The 20,254-nt window shown below is 40.9% G+C and overlaps 2 protein-coding genes across 13 annotated transcripts in view; one reads left to right on the top strand and one right to left on the bottom strand.

Annotated features, from left to right (window-relative positions):
• Positions 1-17,122, top strand: part of SLC44A3 (solute carrier family 44 member 3) — an 80,300-nt gene extending 63,178 nt beyond the window's left edge. For 7 of the 12 annotated variants that reach the window (XM_058303151.2, XM_023582589.3, XM_058303150.2 and 4 more), the window contains 3 exons: positions 13,312-13,449; positions 15,480-15,716; positions 16,939-17,122. In XM_058303151.2, the coding sequence (XP_058159134.1) occupies positions 13,312-13,449; positions 15,480-15,716; positions 16,939-17,049 (486 nt within the window). In that variant the 3' untranslated portion in view covers positions 17,050-17,122. Of the gene's footprint in view, positions 1-5,929; positions 6,143-6,254; positions 6,710-9,350; positions 9,426-13,311; positions 13,450-15,479; positions 15,717-16,938 lie in introns of those variants that run through there. The other 5 variants (XR_011649621.1, XR_011649620.1, XR_011649622.1 and 2 more) reach the window with 3 other exon arrangements.
• Positions 17,123-18,204: 1,082 nt separating this feature from the next.
• CNN3 (calponin 3) overlaps positions 18,205-20,254 on the bottom strand; it is a 31,839-nt gene continuing 29,789 nt past the window's right edge. The window contains exon 7 of the mRNA XM_004471717.5: positions 18,205-19,314. Coding sequence (XP_004471774.1) covers positions 18,973-19,314 — 342 coding nt within the window. The 3' untranslated portion in view covers positions 18,205-18,972. The remainder of the gene's footprint in view (positions 19,315-20,254) is intronic.

The following is a 20,254-nucleotide window of genomic DNA, read 5'->3' as shown; positions in this document are numbered from 1 at the left end:
TCTTCAGTTGGCATTGGGTGGGGCAGAAAGAAACATTTGCTAGGCTTGCATTTCGCATTCCTTCAACGGGTGAGACAGCTGAGGCTGAATGTCTTCATCACGATGCCTCATAGTCCTCACATCTCGGCAGGGGCAGGCAGAGAAGGTGCTCTGGGCCTCTTGGCCATTTGCCGTGCTCATGTCACGCCTCCATCAAAGTGGCTACAAAAAAACTTGACTAAGTCCCAAGAACATGAGGCTGGCTGACATGGCTCAGTGCCCAGGACCCAGCACCCAGCCTGGTGCTCAGCTAAAGCAGACCCTCTATCCATGTTTGATGAGTGACAATTTATTGTGAGGGTGTATGCCCTCAGCACTAGCTCTGGGTTCCTGCTGTTTTCCCACAGCTTTCAGTGTCTGCTAAGAGACAAAGGAAATACAAGTTCAGTGCCTGTTGTTGGGGCTGCTCTAACACTTGGGATTGCCTGCAAGGCAAACTGCTTTCTGAGGTGCCAGTGGACACCGGAGACTAAAATGGAAGGGCATATCATCTTTTGAAGCTTCAGGAAAAAAAGAGCAAGTGTCTTTAGGAAAATGCATTTTTCTTCTAAGAAACTTTTTTTTCTCTGCAAGCTGGACCAAGCTGTGGTACAGAGTAATAATTATTCCCAGCAACCAGTGACCTTTCGATTTACTGCCAGGCTGTCTGTCAGTGGGCCTTTCTCATGCAGCTGAAAAGGTCTGCTTTTGCTTTGCCAACCCCACTCCTACCAACAGTGTGTTCCTGGAGGGACAGATGGTTGAGTTTAAATTATTTTCCCCAAACATGCAATATATGAAAACATGTAAATATTTCCATTTCTGCTGTCCATCTCCCTCTTTGCATTTTCTTGGTCCTGACCTTCAAATCAGAGATGTCTCCACATTCTCTTAATTAGATACCCTACCTACGAAGGTTTCTAAATAACATGGCCATTTATTGCATTTTTAGCGTGTGCCGGGCACAGTGGTAAGCCTTTTATGTTCACGGTAAAGTTTAATCCTCTCAGGGAGTCTGTGTTAGGCAAATATTATCCCCATTGTGCACATGTAGAAACTGAGACCTAGAGGATGAAGAACTTACCTAGGATGAGAGCACTTTCCTAGTGGTCCTGTCTGGGGACACCAAATGCTGGCGCCTTGTTGGATTCATTGGCTGCCAATACAATAGCTGCCTGGAGATCCACTGTGAGGAGAGGAGACCTCTGGTCTTCACTAACCAGGGCAAACTCATATTTAATCTTCTTTCTAAAAAGCCCTAAGTTTAAAAAAGAAAAAAGAAAAAAAAAAAAAAGGCAAGTATTCCCTATCCTCTGCATTTCCCATTTCATGGATCCACACTTTTAATGCTGCCTTACAAAAGACCAGATCTCCCTCTGGCTTGCTCATTTCCTCCCCTGATGATGCACAGTTCAAAAGACGTTGATGTATGTGAGCACTCTGTAAATGGGAAGGAGTTGATTGGACGGGAGACACCATTCTTCACATTAAGAACCATCCCGTTGGCTCTTCTTGTGGTTTTTCTCATTGCAGGGGGCAGCGCTTTGCTAGCAGGTCAATGAAGGGTCAAGTTCAGCAAGATGTGTTTGCCTGTTTTGGCTTTTTCTGAGTTGCGGGGGAAGGTTTATCTTACACAAAGAGCTCTGGCCAGGAAAACCTGATTGATGGCCCATCTTTGTCCCTTTTGCCTGGCCATTTGGTTGGGCTTTCTGTTTCCTTATCAGTAAAATGCAAGTGTTTTCCTGGGTGATGTCGGGGGTGCCTTTTAATCTTAACACTCAAATGAAGGAACAAACTAGCCCATTGAATTTGGGCTTTATATGAGAAATGTACTTATCATTCATTAGATGCTCTTGGTTTGCCAAGAGCATCTTACTTTACCCACTCAACACATGTGAGCCCCCTGGAGAGGTGGGGATCCAGAAGGACATTTCAGCAGAGGGAAGAACCTCTGCAGCAGAGGGACAGTGAGAGAGGCCCTGCGGAACGGTGTGGGACTCAGTGACACGGAGCTGGGGTGGAAGCCGCGCCGCTGTGCACGTCCTGCTCAGATGCATGCAAGGTCATCATCGAAGAGGCTGTGCGTGTTCAAAACTGTGACCGTTAGAGCAACACTGAAGCTCACAGCCATCAGCACATGTGGAGAAAGGGAGAGGGCCTGTCTTAGGCACTGATGCTGCCTAAACATGAAGCACAGGATTTTTATCAGTTATAACAAATTGTCCACAAGAATGCAAGGTGGTGGTGGTGGGGTGGTGTATGAGAATCCTACATGTTATGCAAGATTGTTTTGTAAATGCATAACTTCTCTAATAAAAAAAACAAAAAGATGGAGAGATTCAGCTACATTGGGCCTCAGGTTGAAAATATTTGTATGGGTTAAAGAGAGAGAAAAATATTTTTCCTACATTTCTGATGGGACTACAAACTTACAGAACACTTTGGCTGGTATAGCATATTTATGAAAGTTAAAAAAAATCCAGAGATAACATTTTTAATATTTTTTTACAAAAATGATGATGAATGCTCAAGACTCTATGCCCAAGGACATTTATTAAAGTACTTGTTGTAATAAAAAAGCTGGAGATAAGTAAAATATCCAATAAGAAAAAAACAAAAACACATTGTTAACAGAAAATTACAAAATATTGCTGAAAGAAATCAAGACCTAAATATATGGAAGAACATTCTGTGTTCATGGATTGGAAGACTAAATATGGTTAAGATGTCAATTCTACCCGTTTACAGATTCAACACAATCCCAATCAAAATTATAGTAGCCTTCTTTGCAGAAATGGAAAAGTCAATCATCAAATTTATACGGAAGGGTAAGGGGCCCCAAATAGCCAAAAACATCTTGAAAAGGAAGAATGAACTCAGAGAACTCACACTTCCCAATTTTAAAACATTTTAAAGTAATCAAAACCGTTTGGTACTGGCATAAGGACACATAGACCAATGGAATCGAATTGAGGGTTCAGAAATAAACCCTTACTTCTGTGGCCAATTGATTTCTGACAAGGGTACCAAGCTCACTCAAGGAGAAAGAGTAGTGTCTTCAGCAAATGATGCTTACTGCACACCATATACAAAATTTAACTCAAATGGATAAAGACATAAATAGAATAACCAAAACCATAAAATTCCTAGAAGAAACCCTAAAAAACATTATCAGGACCTATGTTAGGCACCTGTTTCTTAGACTTTACACCAAAAACACAAGCAACAAAAAAATAAATAATTGGACTTCATCAAAACTAAGCTTTTGTGAATCAGAAGACATCATCATGAATCATAAAAAGACAACCTACAGAATAGGGGAAATATTTGGAAACCACCTATCTGATAGGGGCTTAATATCCAAATACATAAGTAAGTCTTACAGCTAAACAAAAAAGACAACCCAATTTTAAAAATGGGCAAAAATATGTACATTATTTCTCCAAAGAAGATACATAAATGCCAATTGCCAAAAAACACAAGATGCTCAACATTATTAGCCATTAGGGAAATGCAAATCAAAACTACAATGAGATGCCATTTCACACCCACTAGGATGGCTACTCTTTTAAAAAATGGAAAATAGCAAGTGTTGGAGAGGATATGAAGAAATAGGAAAACTCATTCATTGTTGGTGGGAATGTAAAGTGTTGCAGCCACTGTAGAAGACAGTTTGGCAGTTCCTCACAAAGCTACGTATAGGACTACTATATGACTTGGCGATCTCACTACTAGGTATATACCCTAAGAATTGATACTTGCACACCAGTGTTCATAGGGGCATTATTCACAGTTACCAAAAGATGGAAGCAACTCAAGTGTCCATCAGCCAATGAATGGATAAACAAAATGTGGTATACACAAAACGGAATATTATTTGCCATAAAAAGGATAAAGTTCCGATACATGAAACAACATGGATGAAACTCAAATACATCATGTTGGGTGAAATAAGCCAGACACACAAGAACAAATATTGTATTGTTCTCATTGATTTGAAATAATTAGAATTAGGAACCTCATAGAGTCAGAATCTAGAATATAGGTTACCAGGGGACAGGATAGGCATAGGAAATGGAAAAATAAAGGCTTAAAATGTACAGGGTTCCTATGCTGCAAATTACTCCCCGCATATATAAAATATTTGTTGGATTCCATGATTAAAGTGAACTTTTAAAAGGAAAAAAAATGGTGTTCCTATTTGGAATAATGGTAATATTTTGGTAATGTATGATGGTAGTGGCAGCACAACATTGGGAGTGTAATTAATACCACTGAACTGTGAAAAAAAATTTTAATTCATGGAACTGCACTATACAACAGTGAACCCCAAGTTTAACCATGGACTATAGTTAATAGTGTAATTATAATAATATTTCATCAATTGTTACAAAAGTACCACACTACTGCAGATTGTTAATAATAGGGAAAACTGTGTGTATGGGGAGTGTAGTAATATGGGAACTCTCTACTTTCTGCATGATTTTTCTGTAAACCCACAACTTTTCTAAAAAAAAATAACACTATCTTTTTAAAAAAAATGCATAATGTTAACAACAACAAAGAGGAAATGGATGTGGTTTGAGCAATTGAGTTTCCACCTACCACATGGGAAATCCCCAGGTTCAATTCCCCATGCCTCCTGGAAAAGACAAAACGAGAGCGCGAGCTGGCACAACGGGGTGGCATAGCCAGTTAACATGACAAGATGATGCAACAAGGTGATGCAACAAGAGACACAAAGAAGAAACACAGTGAGAAAGACAACAAAGTGGGGAGCAGAGGTGGCTCAAGCGATTGAGCACCTCTCTCCCACATGAGAGGTCCCAGGTTCGGTTCCCAGTGCCTCCTAAAGAGAAAATGAGCAGACACAGAGCGCACCCAGCAAATGGACACAGACAGAAGACAGTGCAAAAAATGGGGGGCGGGGATAAATAAAATAAAAATCTTTAAAAAAAAGAGAATACTCAAACCTCTTAATGTTTCTCATAATGATCTGAGAAAGTTGTTTTAGTCTTTTGATTGAAGTTTCATTTGTCTGAACTCAGATATTCCTTCAGTTTTCATGTACTTTCATTTTCTGTTGTTGACATCAAATTAACATTAGTACTTTTGTTAAAAATACCACATAGAGTATGGTTCTGTTTTTATAACTCGTGTTTGTCTGTTCATCTATCCTCCCTTCTGTTGGTGAATATCCACAGAGAAATGTTGGGGTAAAGTCCGCGTGATGATTTATGAGGGGTGGGAATTGAGGGACGGTCTTGCTTTCTTCTTTGTCCCTTCCCATGTTGCTTGATTTTTTTATCATGAGCATGTATCAGTTTATGGAAACAATAAAGCCATTATGCTAAAACATAAATTAAAAAGCAGCAAACGAGCCAGAGCCAGCGCTACCGCAGCAGCACCTTCCACCCCACCTCCCATCCAGCCGGCTCCCCGGGGGCCAGGCGTTCCCTGCTTACCATCCAGTGGACTTTTGCAACCGGGTAACCCAGCTCGCAATGGATCTGAATAGCGAATCCAAAGTCCCGGCAGGCCCGGGCCGTTTGTGCACTGCTTCCCTCCCATGTGTTTGTGATAAAAACAGCTCGAGATAGAACCGGTTTGGGGTGGTTTCTGTGAGTTTTACTGTAGGTGCAGGGAAGGAACCTGGACCTGCAGGGTGCTATCCAGGCTCAGATTTGTCTGTATTTCTTTCAGTTCTGAGAAAAGTATGAATACCAGTGTTATTTATTCATCATCTGGTTTCTCGAGTTTGTTTTAGTAGTTCTTGCTTTATTGCAAGTTAATAAATATCAGAACTTTGTTAGGAAGGTATTCCAGAAATAAAGCTGACTATTCATAGCCTGGTTTTTTGGCAAATACCTTCCCTCCGCTACAGAGGGAAACTCTGTTTAACTTTTTGAAGAGTCAACAGAACCTCGGGTTCACGGTTCCACCCGCCACCAAACGGAGAAACCGCTTCAGTTTTGGGGGAGGATCAACGGCCGCCCTGAGTTGATGAAGGACAGAGGGCTGAACTGTGCTGACTTCGGCTTTGATTTCAGGAGCAAAAATGCTTTTTTTCTTTGTAAAAGCTGCGATTAACATTCTTGGATGACGCTCCAAGTAAATTAAAGAGGTAATCCAGTTTTTCTGTTACCTTAGTGTACACTTAAGACTCTCACTTCTCTTCAGTAATTAGAACTTTCTGTAAAATGGGAATAATTTTACCTGCAGTGATTATTTCGCAGGGTTGCGGTGAGAAACGCCTGAGGCCAAATGAGGTAGCACGAGGGCCCACTTTGAAACACTCACAAAAGTAAAGAGTCTCAAGTATCCCTCCCGCTGAACTTCAGAGCTGGTGGACCTCTTCTAGAGGCAAAGAAACGGGACACCTGAGGAGTGACATTACCTGGTGGCAGCCACTCAGCACGTCTTTGCAGGCAGCAGGATTGGAACCCAGCTTCTTTTCCCCTAGACCATCCTGCCACATCCTTGGCTCTTTTCAGTGATATAACTCATGAGAGAACTGCTTTATGATTTTGAAGATTTTGGAAGGGGAAAGCATAAATTACAGTTCAAAGTAAATGCTTTGCTGCAGATGGGCCTGCGTGAGTCAGAAGTGGCCTCCGTGTACGAGTGATGCAACACCAGGGGCGTGCCCCTAACGGGGCAGCACTGCTTCACCTCCCCATGCTCTGGTCTCCTCAACTACCTCCTGGGTTGGGGTGGTTCAGGGGATTAGACGAGGTAATGCCCTTTAGGGGCAGAGAGCACAGGGCCTGGCATCGAGTAGGTGCCCAGTGAATGCTTGCTCTTGTTATTTCTTTCTTTTTACTGCCCAGCTAACATAATCTGCACACAGATGTTGCACCCCTACCTACAGACAGAAGAAAAAAAAAAGCCACAGGCAAATTAGGAAGCTACTGTCAGGTCTTTGCCTAGCCATTTGGGACGCGTCACACCACATCTCTTGAGGTGGGACTGCAGGGAAGACAGAGTACTGTGGAAGTGTTAAATTCCTGACACTCAGTCTCTCCCCAGAGACGAGCTCCCTTTCTTTGGGCTCCGCCTTCTTGTGACTGCTCTTGCACCAGTCTGCTCCACCGATGGATGGTCACGCAGCTTTTATGTATATAACTCACGCAGAGCCCCACAGGAATTATGGAGGTGCTTGGGGGGCTCCCCAGAGGCTAGAGTGGGAATGAGCCTCGGGGGGTGCAGCCCTGTGGCTCAGCCGGGTTGGCGACGAAGCCTTAGGGCAGCCGGGGCAGCTTCCAGCAGCACAGGCTTGAGATTCACGCGTCCCAAAACGCCCTGCGGTTCCCCTTGCTCCGGAGTGGCAATTCAGCCCCCCACGATCTGCCTCTGTGACTCCTCCAGGCTCATTTCCCAGCACACTTATCTCCTCGGTCCCACCAGCCTCTGCACAGGCGCGTCCCCATCCACAGGTCTCACTTCAGGGGTTCCCGCTGCTGCCTCATTCCCTGCCAGAGACAGCCGACAGGGGGGACCACTCAAAAGCCTCTTCTGTGCTCCCTCCTCTTCCTCGTCCCCCTGCTCCCCACATTCCTGTCTTGTGGTTCTCTTGGATATTCACTTGGGTTCACACTTGAGCTACAGACTACAAGTTCTCACAGTCATGCAAGACCTTCCTTGTTTATGTCCCGTCTTCCCTCCATGCTCCCCTGCAGCCCACTGCAGTCCCTGAAGGGCAGTCCAGGAGAGTCTGAAAACTAATCGACCCTTAACTAGAGGGAGTCTTTAATCCCAGGCACAGGGATGAGAATTGGGAACTAGTGTTGATGTGCCCCCAATGTCAAATTGGGAGCTCTTCCTTGTATCTATTGTGTGTTTTTGTAGGTTCAATCTCAAAACACAGAAATAGCCACTTGATTTTGTGACTCTAAAGAAACATGCACACTACAGTTTGCCTGATAATGAATTAAAGGTAGATGCCACTGCCTCTTTCTTGCTTGCTTAAAGATTAGCCTTCCCGATCTCCTCTTAACTTTCACCATTAACCAAACAGTTCCTGATCCTTACAATATCTAGGCCTTTCTACCTTTTGTGAAGGTCTGTAGATTGTCCTAACATGTACACGCCAAGATCTGTCTGTCCAGGCAAATACAAATGCTCAGAACAAGGACTTCATATTAAAGATTTGGTACGGTCCACCGACCAGCTTCCATTCAGAATAGCATAAATTAGCTAATGCTGAAACTGCGGAAGTTTTCACTCCATATCCGGTCTTGAGTGATGCTTCCCTCCTCCAACTATTCATTCAGACGTTAATTCTAGGTCTCTCCGTCCTACTCAAGGTGGAATCTCGTGGTAAAGTGCTAGTGGTGTAGGAACTGCAGGAAGGCCTATATGATTTCCCTTTCAGAGTGGTTTTAACGCCTTCTTTCAGTGGATGATACATAAAAGATAAATGGTTAAGGGGCTCAAAAATCTACAGTCAATGCATGTATGGAAGAGTACCATTTTAACTTCTAATCATTTTAGCCAAGGAACAAAATCTATTTTTACTGCTTAGAAGAGATGATGTTAAATTGACCAGGCAGTGGTCTGTAGGAAAAGGAAGTTCTCAAAAACTGTATTTCCCCATATGACTCGAGACTAAGAAGCTCAGTTTAGACGGGAGGTGTGGGAGGGTAATGGGCTAGAGCTACAGCCTGAATGAAACAGAGGAGAGGTGAAGAAAGAGGCTGCGTGGCACCTGGCATTGCTGCCACAGTGGGGACTGGAACGTTGTCTGAAAAACAAGTACTGCCCTGTCCTGGATCCCTGTGAGAACAAGGAGGGAAGCCTGGGGATAAAGAAACCAGGGGCCCTTTCCACACCTCCTCAGGTACTTGAAGAGCTGCCTTTGTGTTTCCCAGTTGTAAATGAAACCTTTGGTGAGGTCCAGGTGATAATAACCAGCTTTATTACATACTTCTTACCTGCCAGGTCCTTTGCTCAGTACTTTGTAGGGAATATGCTCTTTAATCTTCCCAACATCTCATAGCAGTAGGTGCTATAACTCACTTTATAGATGATGAAATTGGGGTCTTAGAGGTGCAATCATTTGCCCAAGACGGACAGCCAGTCAGTGGTGGACCTGGGATTTAAACCCAGACATTCTGGCTACAGAGCCTGTGCTTACCTTAACCACCCTGCTTTTAAATTGCATTTTGTCCTAATGAAAATTGGTAGGGTAATGTACAGAGGGTTAGAATTAAAAAAAAAAAAAAGGTTCTCTGCCTCACTGATTCACCATGGCACCTGGGGAAAATACCCTTGATCTTGGCTTCCAGTCCATAAAAGAACAATTATGCCCTTCTCACCCACCTACTCTACAGATGTTTTGAGGATTAATGAATTGATCATCAGGGCTCTGAGACACTTGGATGGTGGAAGACGCTTAGTTAAAGAAGGTGAGCAGATGTGTTCCCACATCCCTACACTAAGACTCAAATCCCCAAGCTGGAGCAACTTTCCACTAAGAGCTGGTTTGGGATTTTAAAAGCAAATTTCACATGGAGTCTATGTAATTCAGAAATCAGAAGTTTATGAAGAGTTAATGCTTAAATTTTGTAGAGTTTCTCTTTGGGGTGATGGAAAAGTTTTGGTTATGGATGGTGGTGATGGTAGCACAATATTGTGAATATAATTAACAGCAGTGAATTATATATTTTAATGCAATTAAAGGGGGACAATTTTGGTGCTGTATATGTTACTAAAATAAACATAAATGAAAAAAAAAACCAACCACCATAGGACTGTACAACACAAACAGGGACCCCTAATATAAACTATGGACTATAGTTAATAGTTCAATGATAATAATATTATTTAATCACTTGTAACAAATGTACCACACTGGTGCAGGTTGTTACTAATAGGGAGCTATATGGGAACTCTTATTTTCTGTGTGATCTTTCTGTAAACCTACGATTTCTCTAACTAAAAAACAAAAGAAAAATGAAAGTTTGGCGTGGAACACCGGGGGGCAGTTCTGCAAGGACTTCATTGACCATCTGTGTGAGAATGTCCCCCCAAGGCCAGCATCGGGGCTTGTGGCAGGAGGCAGCTACCCAGGCTTCTGTCCTTCAGAACCAAACCTTCCTTTCTAGGGGGACATGAAGAGGGAGTTTGGTCAACTGGGTCAGTTAATTCCACACTCTAATCTCATTCTAGCTCACTCTTTTCCTGCTTCTCTGCTACTTACTCAAATTAAAACCTTGGTGGAGGCAGGGGGGTGGGGGAGGTAGGGGGCTGGATGACAGCAACAGATGCCCAGCTGGTTTCATCGCAGTGCATCTGAATGGGCATATGAAAAAATGTATTTGTACATCATGGGATAAATAAGCAATGGCTCACGTTCCCTCCTCCCCAATGTCAAGTTTTCATCCTTTATCCATACCAAAAGACTTGTATTTTTGAGCAAAAAGAATGATGACCTAAGTAGGTAGCAAGAGCTTCCAGTGTATTTTCTTAGTAAAGTCATAAATTCTTTGTTGGAAACTTCAGTGCAATTGGTATTTTAAAGATTTCAAGGGACATATAGATGGTTTTGAAATGATCATATAGTCATGAGGGAAAGGAATTTTGGAACAACAAACTCCAGAAACCATCTCATGTGAACATAATTGCGCACCCATACACACACAAAGGTTTGTCCTTGGATTTAGTAATCCCGTTTCTGGAAATGCATCCATAAGATATTATCCAAAATCAGGAACTTAAGATATTCAGTCCACAGTTTATTTTACATATATATGTTTACTTTTAAGGAAGCTTTAGATTACATAAATGCTATATCAAAAATATAGGGGATTCCCATGTACCCTACCTCCTCCCCCTCCCACTCTTTGCCACATTAATAACATCTTTCATTAGTGTAGTACATTTGTTACAACTGATGAACACATATTGAAGCCTTGCTACTAACTATGGACACTAGTTTACATTATAGTTTGTCCTACACAAAATTTTATAGGTTTTGACAAAATGTATAATATGTCCTTTATTGCATTGTCATGCAGTACAATTCCAATGTCCCAAAAATGCCCCTATATTATACCTATTCTTCCCTTTTTTCCCTTCAGAACCTCTGGGGGTCACTGCCTTTATGTCAATGATATAAGTTCTTCCATTGCTAGAATAATAAGTCTACTTTAGTCCATAGTTGCATTTCCCATTATGTTTGTTCATTCTTCAATCTTAAGGATTTGGGGATGGTGATACCCACTGTTTCTAATTTTAAGAGGGCTTAGATCCCATGAGGCAGATGTATGGAACTGTTTTGTTTGCAGTTGTAAATAGTCCTTGTTTTATGGGATGGGTGTTGTCCATCATCCTTTTGTTAATTGTCCTGGGCAAATTCAATGAACTGGAGAGTAGGTATTACAATTCTGTTGAGATTCAGGGCTCAACCGCATATGAACAGACTGAAGTTAAGTCTCTGGGACATATATTTAACAAGTACAGTGCTAATTCTAAGTTCAAATAAAAGGAATAGAAGAGTCATGTGTAGGGAAGTTATAAATGAGTCTAACTCTTGTTACATTGGGGGAGCATAAATTCCGAGGTAAGGCCCACTGACAGGGTGCCGAATTCCTGAGATTGTCTGTCCTGCCCATAGATGTCTCTAGAGCTCTCATGAGCCTCTCTGAGGAATTGTTTACCGTGGCAGTCAACAAGAGCCTGCTGAGACGTGCATAAACGTAGTGTCTGGAATGACCTCCTGACTCACTCTGAAATCGCTTAGCCATTTGTAAATACTCATTTGTATTTAATATGTCCCCCTTTTGGTCAAGATCTTTTTCCAAATGCATTGCTAGTTGGTGCTTGGCAATAATCCCTCTAAGATGTGTCACCGCTCTTATCTAACATTGTGTTAGAAGTACTTGCTCCAGCATTTAGGCAAGAAAAAGATAAAAGACATGCATAGTTTTTTTATAATAGCAAAATATTTTAAACAAATCTAAATATGCCACAGATAAACACACACAATTGATAGAATATACTTACAAAAATTTAAAATTATAAAAGCCATGTAACATGAAAATGCTTATTATATGCTGTAGAAGGGAAAAAGCCAAATACATAAGGATTCTGATAGCACCATTTACATTTTAAGGTTTTTGTTTCTAGAATTTCTGTTTAGGGTGTTTTCTACTGTGCCTCTTCATTTTTCATGTCATGCTGTTCATGCCTTATGTCACTCTTGGTTTCATTATTTCCTTAGCATCTTTTTTGTTGTTGTTGTTGTTGCGTCATCTTGTTGTGTCAGCTCTCCGTGTGTGCAGCGCCATCCCTGGGCAGGCCGCACTTTCTTTCGCGCTGGGTGGCTCTCCTTACGGGGTGCACTCCTTGCGTGTGGAGTCCCCTACACGGAGGACACCCCTGTGTGGCAGGGCACTCCTTGGCACATCAGCACTGCACGTGGGCCAGCTGCACACAGGTCAAGGAGGCCCGGGGTTTGAACCGGGGACCTCCCATGTGGTAGACGGACGCCCTAACCACTAGGCCAAGTCCGCTTCCCGTCCTTAGCATCTTAAACATACTTCCTTGAATACTTTATTTCAGATTGCTCCCCTAGGGTATACACTCTCCTGTTAGTGGTATGGTTTCTTTCCTTTGGTTCTTTGTAAAATTTGTCTGAGGGCTGCTTCATCTTCAGCCACGATTGTTCTCTGTGGGAGTACGCCAGTTCCTGGCCTGGGGTGATACGGTTTGCTTTGCCTTTGCCCTGAACCTAGTTGTTTCAGTGATTCTGGCCAGTTTCAATGTCATTTTCTCAGTGGGCATTAGGAGTGTGGTTTCCCGTAGCATCAGGTTAAATGAATTCCTTCCTTTCTCAGAGTACATCTTTATCTATCCATGGCCCCAAGCAAATGGTGCCTCTCCTTACCAATTTCTGGGGATTGTTGGTTGAGTTTGAAAATGAGTTTGAATCCTGAATTTGTACAGGGTGCTGGGTTCCAGTTCTCTGCCTGCAAGTGCCTGAGCATTGTATCTTATCTTTAAGGGGTTAAATCCTCGGTCCCCAACCCCTAAACTAATTCCAAGCCTTATGAGCCTTTTGGTTCAGCGCTAGCTAATCACTAGGGCCTACTTTGTTTCTGGCACTTGAAACTTCCTTTTCTGCCCTCAAACTCTGCTGTGCCTAACAATAATCAGAGACAGAAAGACACTATGGAAATGAAATTATTTGTTGTAGGTAGGGGTGGTGAATTTATAGTATTTTTCTCTATTTTGCAAATATTCTATTTTCATTAAAATAATTATACAAATCATCTTTTTAACTTGTTTCAGAACGCATACACTACAACTGCTATTAATGGGACAGATTTTTGCACATCAGCAAAAGATGCACACAAAATCTTATCCAAGAATTCAAGTCATTTTACATCTGCTAACTGCTTTGGAAATTTCATAATTTTTCTAGGAAAGGTAAGATATCTTCACTAAAATAAAGAAACCTGGGATCCAAAAATTAAACCATGTAACAAGGCTTTGAAAGGGAACCAAGATTTCCTGAGTACTTACTCTATGGTAAATGTTTTGCTACATTATCTCAGTTAATCCCCAACCCAGTAAAGCATACTTATTCTGCAGATGGAGAAACTAAGACTTAATTACTTCTCCAGTATCTCACAATAGAGCCGGAATTTGAATCCTAGTCTTGTTCTATCACCTATGAGCAATCCTCTTATTTTGATTCGCATTTTTTCTTTTACATGTCAAAAATGAAAATATTACTAACCTTAGAAAGCAGATGAGTTGTGTGAGTTTTTGTCATACAAATATATAGGAAGTATTGAAACCTGATGAAATTTGTACTGTAAGGGCATTCAGTCCATAAATGAGACAAAATTGTTAATGTGCTAAATGAAGCCAAAGTTTTATTTCTACTGTCATCTGAAATAGTTTAAGGAATTATAGTCTTGTGGATTGAAGAAGCATCTTAGAGCTAGAGTCACCTGCTCCAACAATATCTCATGGTGTAAAAGACAAAGTCCTGATCTTGCAACCTTTAACAACTCCAAAATTCAGTTTTCTTATCTATAAATTAAAGATAACACATGCCCTCTCTAGGTTGGAGAGAAGAGAAATTGAGATTTTATTGAAGTGTTGCACCAGCCATATACTCCACCATGACTCGAGTTAGGGTTTTCAGACTATGCCATACAGTGTCTTTGTAATTTTCGCCCACTGGGCCTAAATCTGCATGTCTGAGTTTGCCTGATCACACTTCCTCTTAACTGCCTTTCAAGTTCTTGACCACAGATATCTTAACCTTCCAACCATGTCTTCTGTGATCCCAGTTGAACACCCTTGCTTCTTCAACCATTCCTACATGACATGAAAATCAGAGCCTTTGATGGTTCCCCAAAGCAAGCAAGATCTTGGTCTCCAGTTGTGACCTGGCCAATGCCATACACTGAGATTCTTAACTCTTCATTTATGATTTTGTGCTTCTGTGGCATTTGGTATATACCTTTCATGCACTACTATCATCGTTAGCTGTCAACAAGTTACAACATGCTTAGACTTCACAGGTGTGTTAATTGCATATATTTTATCACCCAGCTGGGCCCCAGAGACTTTTCCTATGACAGTTGCTCTAGAAGCTTAAAATGATTATGCCTCTCAAAATAGTCTAAATCATCTAAGCTGTAATTGTATTTAGTGGGTAATATTATTTCCGTTAGCTTGGTAGGATAATCGGTGACATGTTTCCTAGTAACTACTTCCAAAAAATTTTTCAAATGCGGTGTCATCTTTCAATTTTTTTAAGGAAATAATCCATTTTCCTAAAATTACCATGTAATTGCTATTGAGCATGTAATAATATAATAGTGATTCTTTTTGTTTTTTACCGAAACAGCTTTTCAGCCCATCTTTGTGGACATCTGGGGCAATGGGGGCCCCATTACATGTTAAAAAATTAGATTCATTATGGCTGTAATCATGTTTCTGGAAATAGAATAATCAAATATAGCAAAAGCCTGGAGTAATCCTATTATCTCCCCACACCAGCATTAGAAAACCCTTCCACTTTAATCCTCAGGGTAAAAATAATCACCTATTAAACCATACTATATCCACTCAGTGGATTATAGAGCTGAATAAAAAATGTGTATTAAAAAAATCTTTTAAATGGAAATACTGTAGTATCAAAAGTGAAAAACAGTAAAAATTGCAAGGTATTATTACATCTACATAAATAGAAAAGCTGTGCATAGGTAAAATGGTAGGACACATACTCCCCAAATTAACTGGGTTTTCATTTGGTATTACAGCTTTTTGTATTCCTTCTTTCTAGTTCCTTGTACCAAATTTTCTATGGCAAGCCTTCCTTTTATCAATAATATGGTATACACACACATATATGAAATTAGTATTTGTAACTGACAAAAACCTTTTCCCAAATATTGTAACCAATTGATAGACTTTCAACAAACTCTTGTTCTGGACAGGCATTAGTGGTGTGCTTCACTGTTTTTGGAGGACTGATGGCATTTAACTACAACCGGGCACTCCAGGTGTGGGCAATCCCTCTGTTACTGGCGGCTTTTTTTGCCTACTTAGTAGCCCACAGTTTTCTATCTGTGTTTGAAACTGTGCTGGATGCACTTTTCCTGTGTTTTGCCATTGATCTGGAAACAAACGATGGATCATCAGAAAAGCCTTACTTTATGGACCAAGAGTTTATGGTAAGCAAGTTAGTTTTTCTATTGCTCTCTCTCCTCCCAGTCTCAAAAGTGGACTGAAAAGACGCACCCGCAAAGAAGGCTCATTTCCAGCCACGTTTTCTCTTCTAGAGGGTCCTGCGGTCCTCCACTACTATCACATGGATTCAATGTCTTGAGTGAGACTTGGGGTAAAATATCCCAAAGCTAAAACCATCTCCCAAACTAAACCGTCTGCCCAGAGTGAAGGTGAACAGAATTAATACTGATCAGATGGATTTCTCAATAGAAGCAGCACCAAATGACCCTAGATGGAATGTGTTTCGGACACAGGAACAGTCCACATCCCTTTGGAGCTAATGGTGCTCTGGAAGTTCATCAGTTGGTCTTTTTCTAAAGTATTCTTGCATCCCCAAGCATCATGCCACACCCTGTGTTTTAGAGCATGCTCCGGCGTCCGCCCTGCTGTGCCATTACAGACACCTGCAATTCTCAGGCCCTTAGCTGAAGCCACTCCCTCAGTGGAGCTGGCATCCAGCTTCTATCTGGAACAAGCAGGCAGCTGTTGCCAACAGCTTTTGCAGCACAACTGCCTTATCCTGTGTAGACAGAGATATTCTGAATGCTTCTCTTCAATGTCTGGCTCAAGGGATGTTTCAATAATTTTCTTTCATCCTGATGCCATAAAACTTAGGAGGTAAAGCCTTTTTGCTTTAAACATAATATTTGAAGCATTGTTCAGCTCAGTCAGGTACTGGAGTTTAACAAACACTTCTATAGTTTAACAATTAAATGTATTCTTAGCCTTCTCCATAAAAAGCATATTAAAAATACACTAGTAGGGAGCAGATGTGGCTCAAGCGGTTGAGCTCCAGCCTTCCACATGGGAGGTCCCGGGTTTGGTTCCTAGTGCCTCCTAAAGAAAAAAAAACAAGCAAAACAAACAATAAAACCAACTTAGGGAAGCTGATTTGGCTAAGTGGTTGAGTGCTGGTGTCCCACATATGAGGTCCTGGGTTCACTCCCTGGCCCTGGATACCTCAAAAAAAAAAAAAGGTATTTTGACTTATCTTTATATATTCTTTAAAAACATTTCTGATGGTGGTAGGAAGCTAACCCGGTTATCCTTCCCTGATTTGCTCTTTTCTGTTAAAAATCCACCTTGAAATCTGTATTTTAATTCCCTGAAATATGGCCAAAAACTCCCAGTAATGGTTTCCAACAACGCCTTTCTTTTGTTTTTCAGAGTTTTGTAAAAAGGAGCAACAAATTCACTGATGCACCGAGAGACAAGAACTCATTAAGGAAGGAAGAGGGAACAGAACTTTCAGCCTATTGTGAGATAAACATTCATTAGATATTTGTACCTGGAAAAAAGTTTCCTTCTTAGAAAAGCCATTTACAGAATAAATGATTAGGCCTGATACAGATCCTAGTCTCCCCTGTTGTTTTGGCCATTCCTGTTCGACTAAGTTACAATACCGGTACTAGAAAAGTTTGTAACCTTGTTTGTAACACAACTGGTACAGAAGACCTCTTTTAAGACCATGTTTAATTATATGGATCAATAAAATAGCACAATTCAGGCATCCATGAAAAGGACACTCCTCCACTCAACCACCAATAAATCTTTGAAAATGTTTTTTGTTCATAGAAATGTCTGGAAGATGGCTTAAGTGCAGAGTAGGGCTTTTCCCTATTCACCCAACCCCGGAAATATGGTAATAGTTCTCCTTTCACATTAAGTTAGCCAGTAACTTTTCAAAGTACAATTGTTGGATTTAATTACAATAAAAATGGTAAGTTTAAACTAGAACCTGGAACTACTGCCTGAAGTGGGCATGGTATGAAGTGGAAGCAGAAATTTAAATTGATAAAGTTTTCTGTTGAACTCACAAGGCTTCCTCTTAACACATATTAGCAAATATTCTGGAGAAACATTTTCAACCACAGCCCTGCATGAGTGTTGTCTGGAGGAAGACTGTTTCATGAGATTTAGATTCAAATGGCCTGGGGTAGGACCCCTTGGGGTTAAAGTTAAAACAAAGAGAAACATTTTACATGGTAATTGGCAGCCTCTCTTCCATTAGAGGAGCTGGAAGACAGAATTACCCACCTTATACCACCTGTAAATGGAAAGCCTTGCTTAATTGGCAGGATAAGTAGTCAGATGTAGAGCTTCCCATAAACCCTTCTTTAAAGACATAATATGCTAATTCAAGCCTACCTTTAACAAATGCAAACTAAGACTTTTTTTCTTAAACAGCACTGTTAAACTAACTCCTATGGTGTCTTTTAGGATGGTTTGAATCTTGGCTGTCATTAGCTATGTGCAATGATGGGAAAGTACCTTGCATGTATCTTTGTTTTATAAACCGCAGTCTCCTTATGCACAGATTGTGGTGCAGTGTGGAATTAAGGAAAGTAACATTAGTAGGTTTTAGTTTTCTTCATCTAAATCTACTACCTATCTCAGCAAAAGCCAGAAAGTAATCAGCCTGTGGTTCATATGAATGTTCAAAAAAAATATTTATTTATAAAAAATACAATGGGATAAGTTTATGCTCAGAAATGCAGCAATAAATACAGTTGCAGAAAACAGAGCAATTCTACATCGATACATTGGCACAAACAGAAAGGGCAAACGCACCACCCAGACCTAAACGCCTGCAGGCCCATTTTGTACATGCTCCTTGGAACCCCTCGAAAACCTCTTGTCAGCTTGGGTACGAGAATGAGTACACGTATAATCACAAATGCACACTGATCATGACTTTATTTAAAAATTAGCAAACAATACTGTAAAAACATTGCTATGTAAATTCCTAAAATGCTGCATCTTAAATTTAGTTTGATAAAGACCACATTTAGCTATAAGCATGAGTTTAGTCTTCCATGTAGAAACCAGGCACTAAACTGTGAAAAAAAGAAAGTCTTCCTATTGTCTGACAATACCAGTTTAAGGAGAAGTTTGCAAAAATGCAGAGATCTTTAATAAAAGAACTGGCTGTACAAGAGCACTCCCCTTTCACAGTATTCCTTTTTACTTCATATGCGAGTTATTGGTTATGCTGTTTGATTTAACTGTTACAGCACTAAAAGGCAACTATTTAGGGAAGAGGCAGAAAAAGGAAAAAGGAATGTATGTAAGGCAATATTTCTTTTAGGTACAATAAGCATAATAGTGTTTTAGGAAGACAAGATAAAAATTACTCAAGGCTAGCTTGGTTCTCACGGAGTAAGACCTGGACTAAATACTGAGCTCTCCTCTTTCGTGAATCTAATAATCAATGCCTTGGTCCCCGTATTGGTAATCTCTGGGGTAGTCATCTTGGTACTCGCCATGATATTCATCGGGGTATTCTGCCTGATAATCGCTATCACTGATTTCTGACCCATTTGTTCCTGTTCCTTGGCTTCCGTTGTGAATGACGGGTTCTGTCGGAGCAGCACAGTATTTGGGATCGTACACTTGCCGCCCAAGCCCATATACACTCATTCCTTTCTGGGAAGCAACTTTGTTGGTCCCCATCTGTAGAGAAATCGTCGAGTTGTCCACTGGTTGTAGTGTTAGCTTCTGATCATAGATGTCTCTTCTGGTACCTGGTGCTAACATTCCTGCCTAGTATTAGAACATGGTATAAAAGTTAACAACAGAAGCTGAAATCTATTCTTGTGAATATTTTATAACTTATGAAATTCACATTGAATGTGAGCATTAATACAGAAACTTTCACTGGGGTCAGGGGTAAAGGTAGCTTACCAAATTATCCCAACACTGAATCACCCTTACAAATATGCACGGGTTCTGGAGGTAGGTCAGACCTTCCTTCAAATCTTCGCTATTATAAAATTGTTCCATAGCCTCAAGCAAGTTAACTTATTTTTAGTTTTAGGTTTTTCATATGCAAAGGGGAGACAATGCTACCTACTTGGCATTTATGAGAGAATTTGACATAAAGAATGTAAAAACAAAGCATAAGGCGGGGCACACATAAAGTTTATTTGAATGTCTATTATTACCATATACGCTATCCAGGTTACCAGTTTCAAAAGCTTATAATACACTCAACAAAAATTATACTGGGCAGTCCTGAAGGACCAGAGTCTCTCAAAGGCTCCAAGATACAGAAGAGCACAATTCAAGACATACTTCCAAACAGCTACTCCTCTCCTTTAGAGAGCACGGTAACTCAGATTTCATTTCTCCGTTAGTGATGCCAAGTGCACATTTCCAGGTTTAAAGTCAGTAAAAGAGCAAACTTGAGTGGCAGCTATGAGATACAATACCACATGTGGCAGGACATGTTCCGTAAAGGGCAAGCAACAATAGCAAAAGGTCTCGTCTTGGGATCATTAAGAAAAAGGATTTTATAAACCTACCCCCACCCCACTTGTGTGAGACAGAGACCTGTCTGCTCTCAAATGATTATTGGAACTGCCTTTTGAGATGCTGGTGATGTACTTTCAACAAGGAAATACTTCCCTCTGGGGTGCTGACATTTTCCCCATGTTGGATTTTCTCTCAGCTTATGTTTACTAGGCATGCTAGTTACTTTTTA

Source organism: Dasypus novemcinctus, chromosome 9 (genome assembly GCF_030445035.2).
Source record: "Dasypus novemcinctus isolate mDasNov1 chromosome 9, mDasNov1.1.hap2, whole genome shotgun sequence".
Taxonomy (NCBI): domain Eukaryota; kingdom Metazoa; phylum Chordata; class Mammalia; order Cingulata; family Dasypodidae; genus Dasypus; species Dasypus novemcinctus.
Note: the sequence above shows the minus strand (reverse complement) of the source record. Positions and strands in the feature narration are given on the sequence as shown.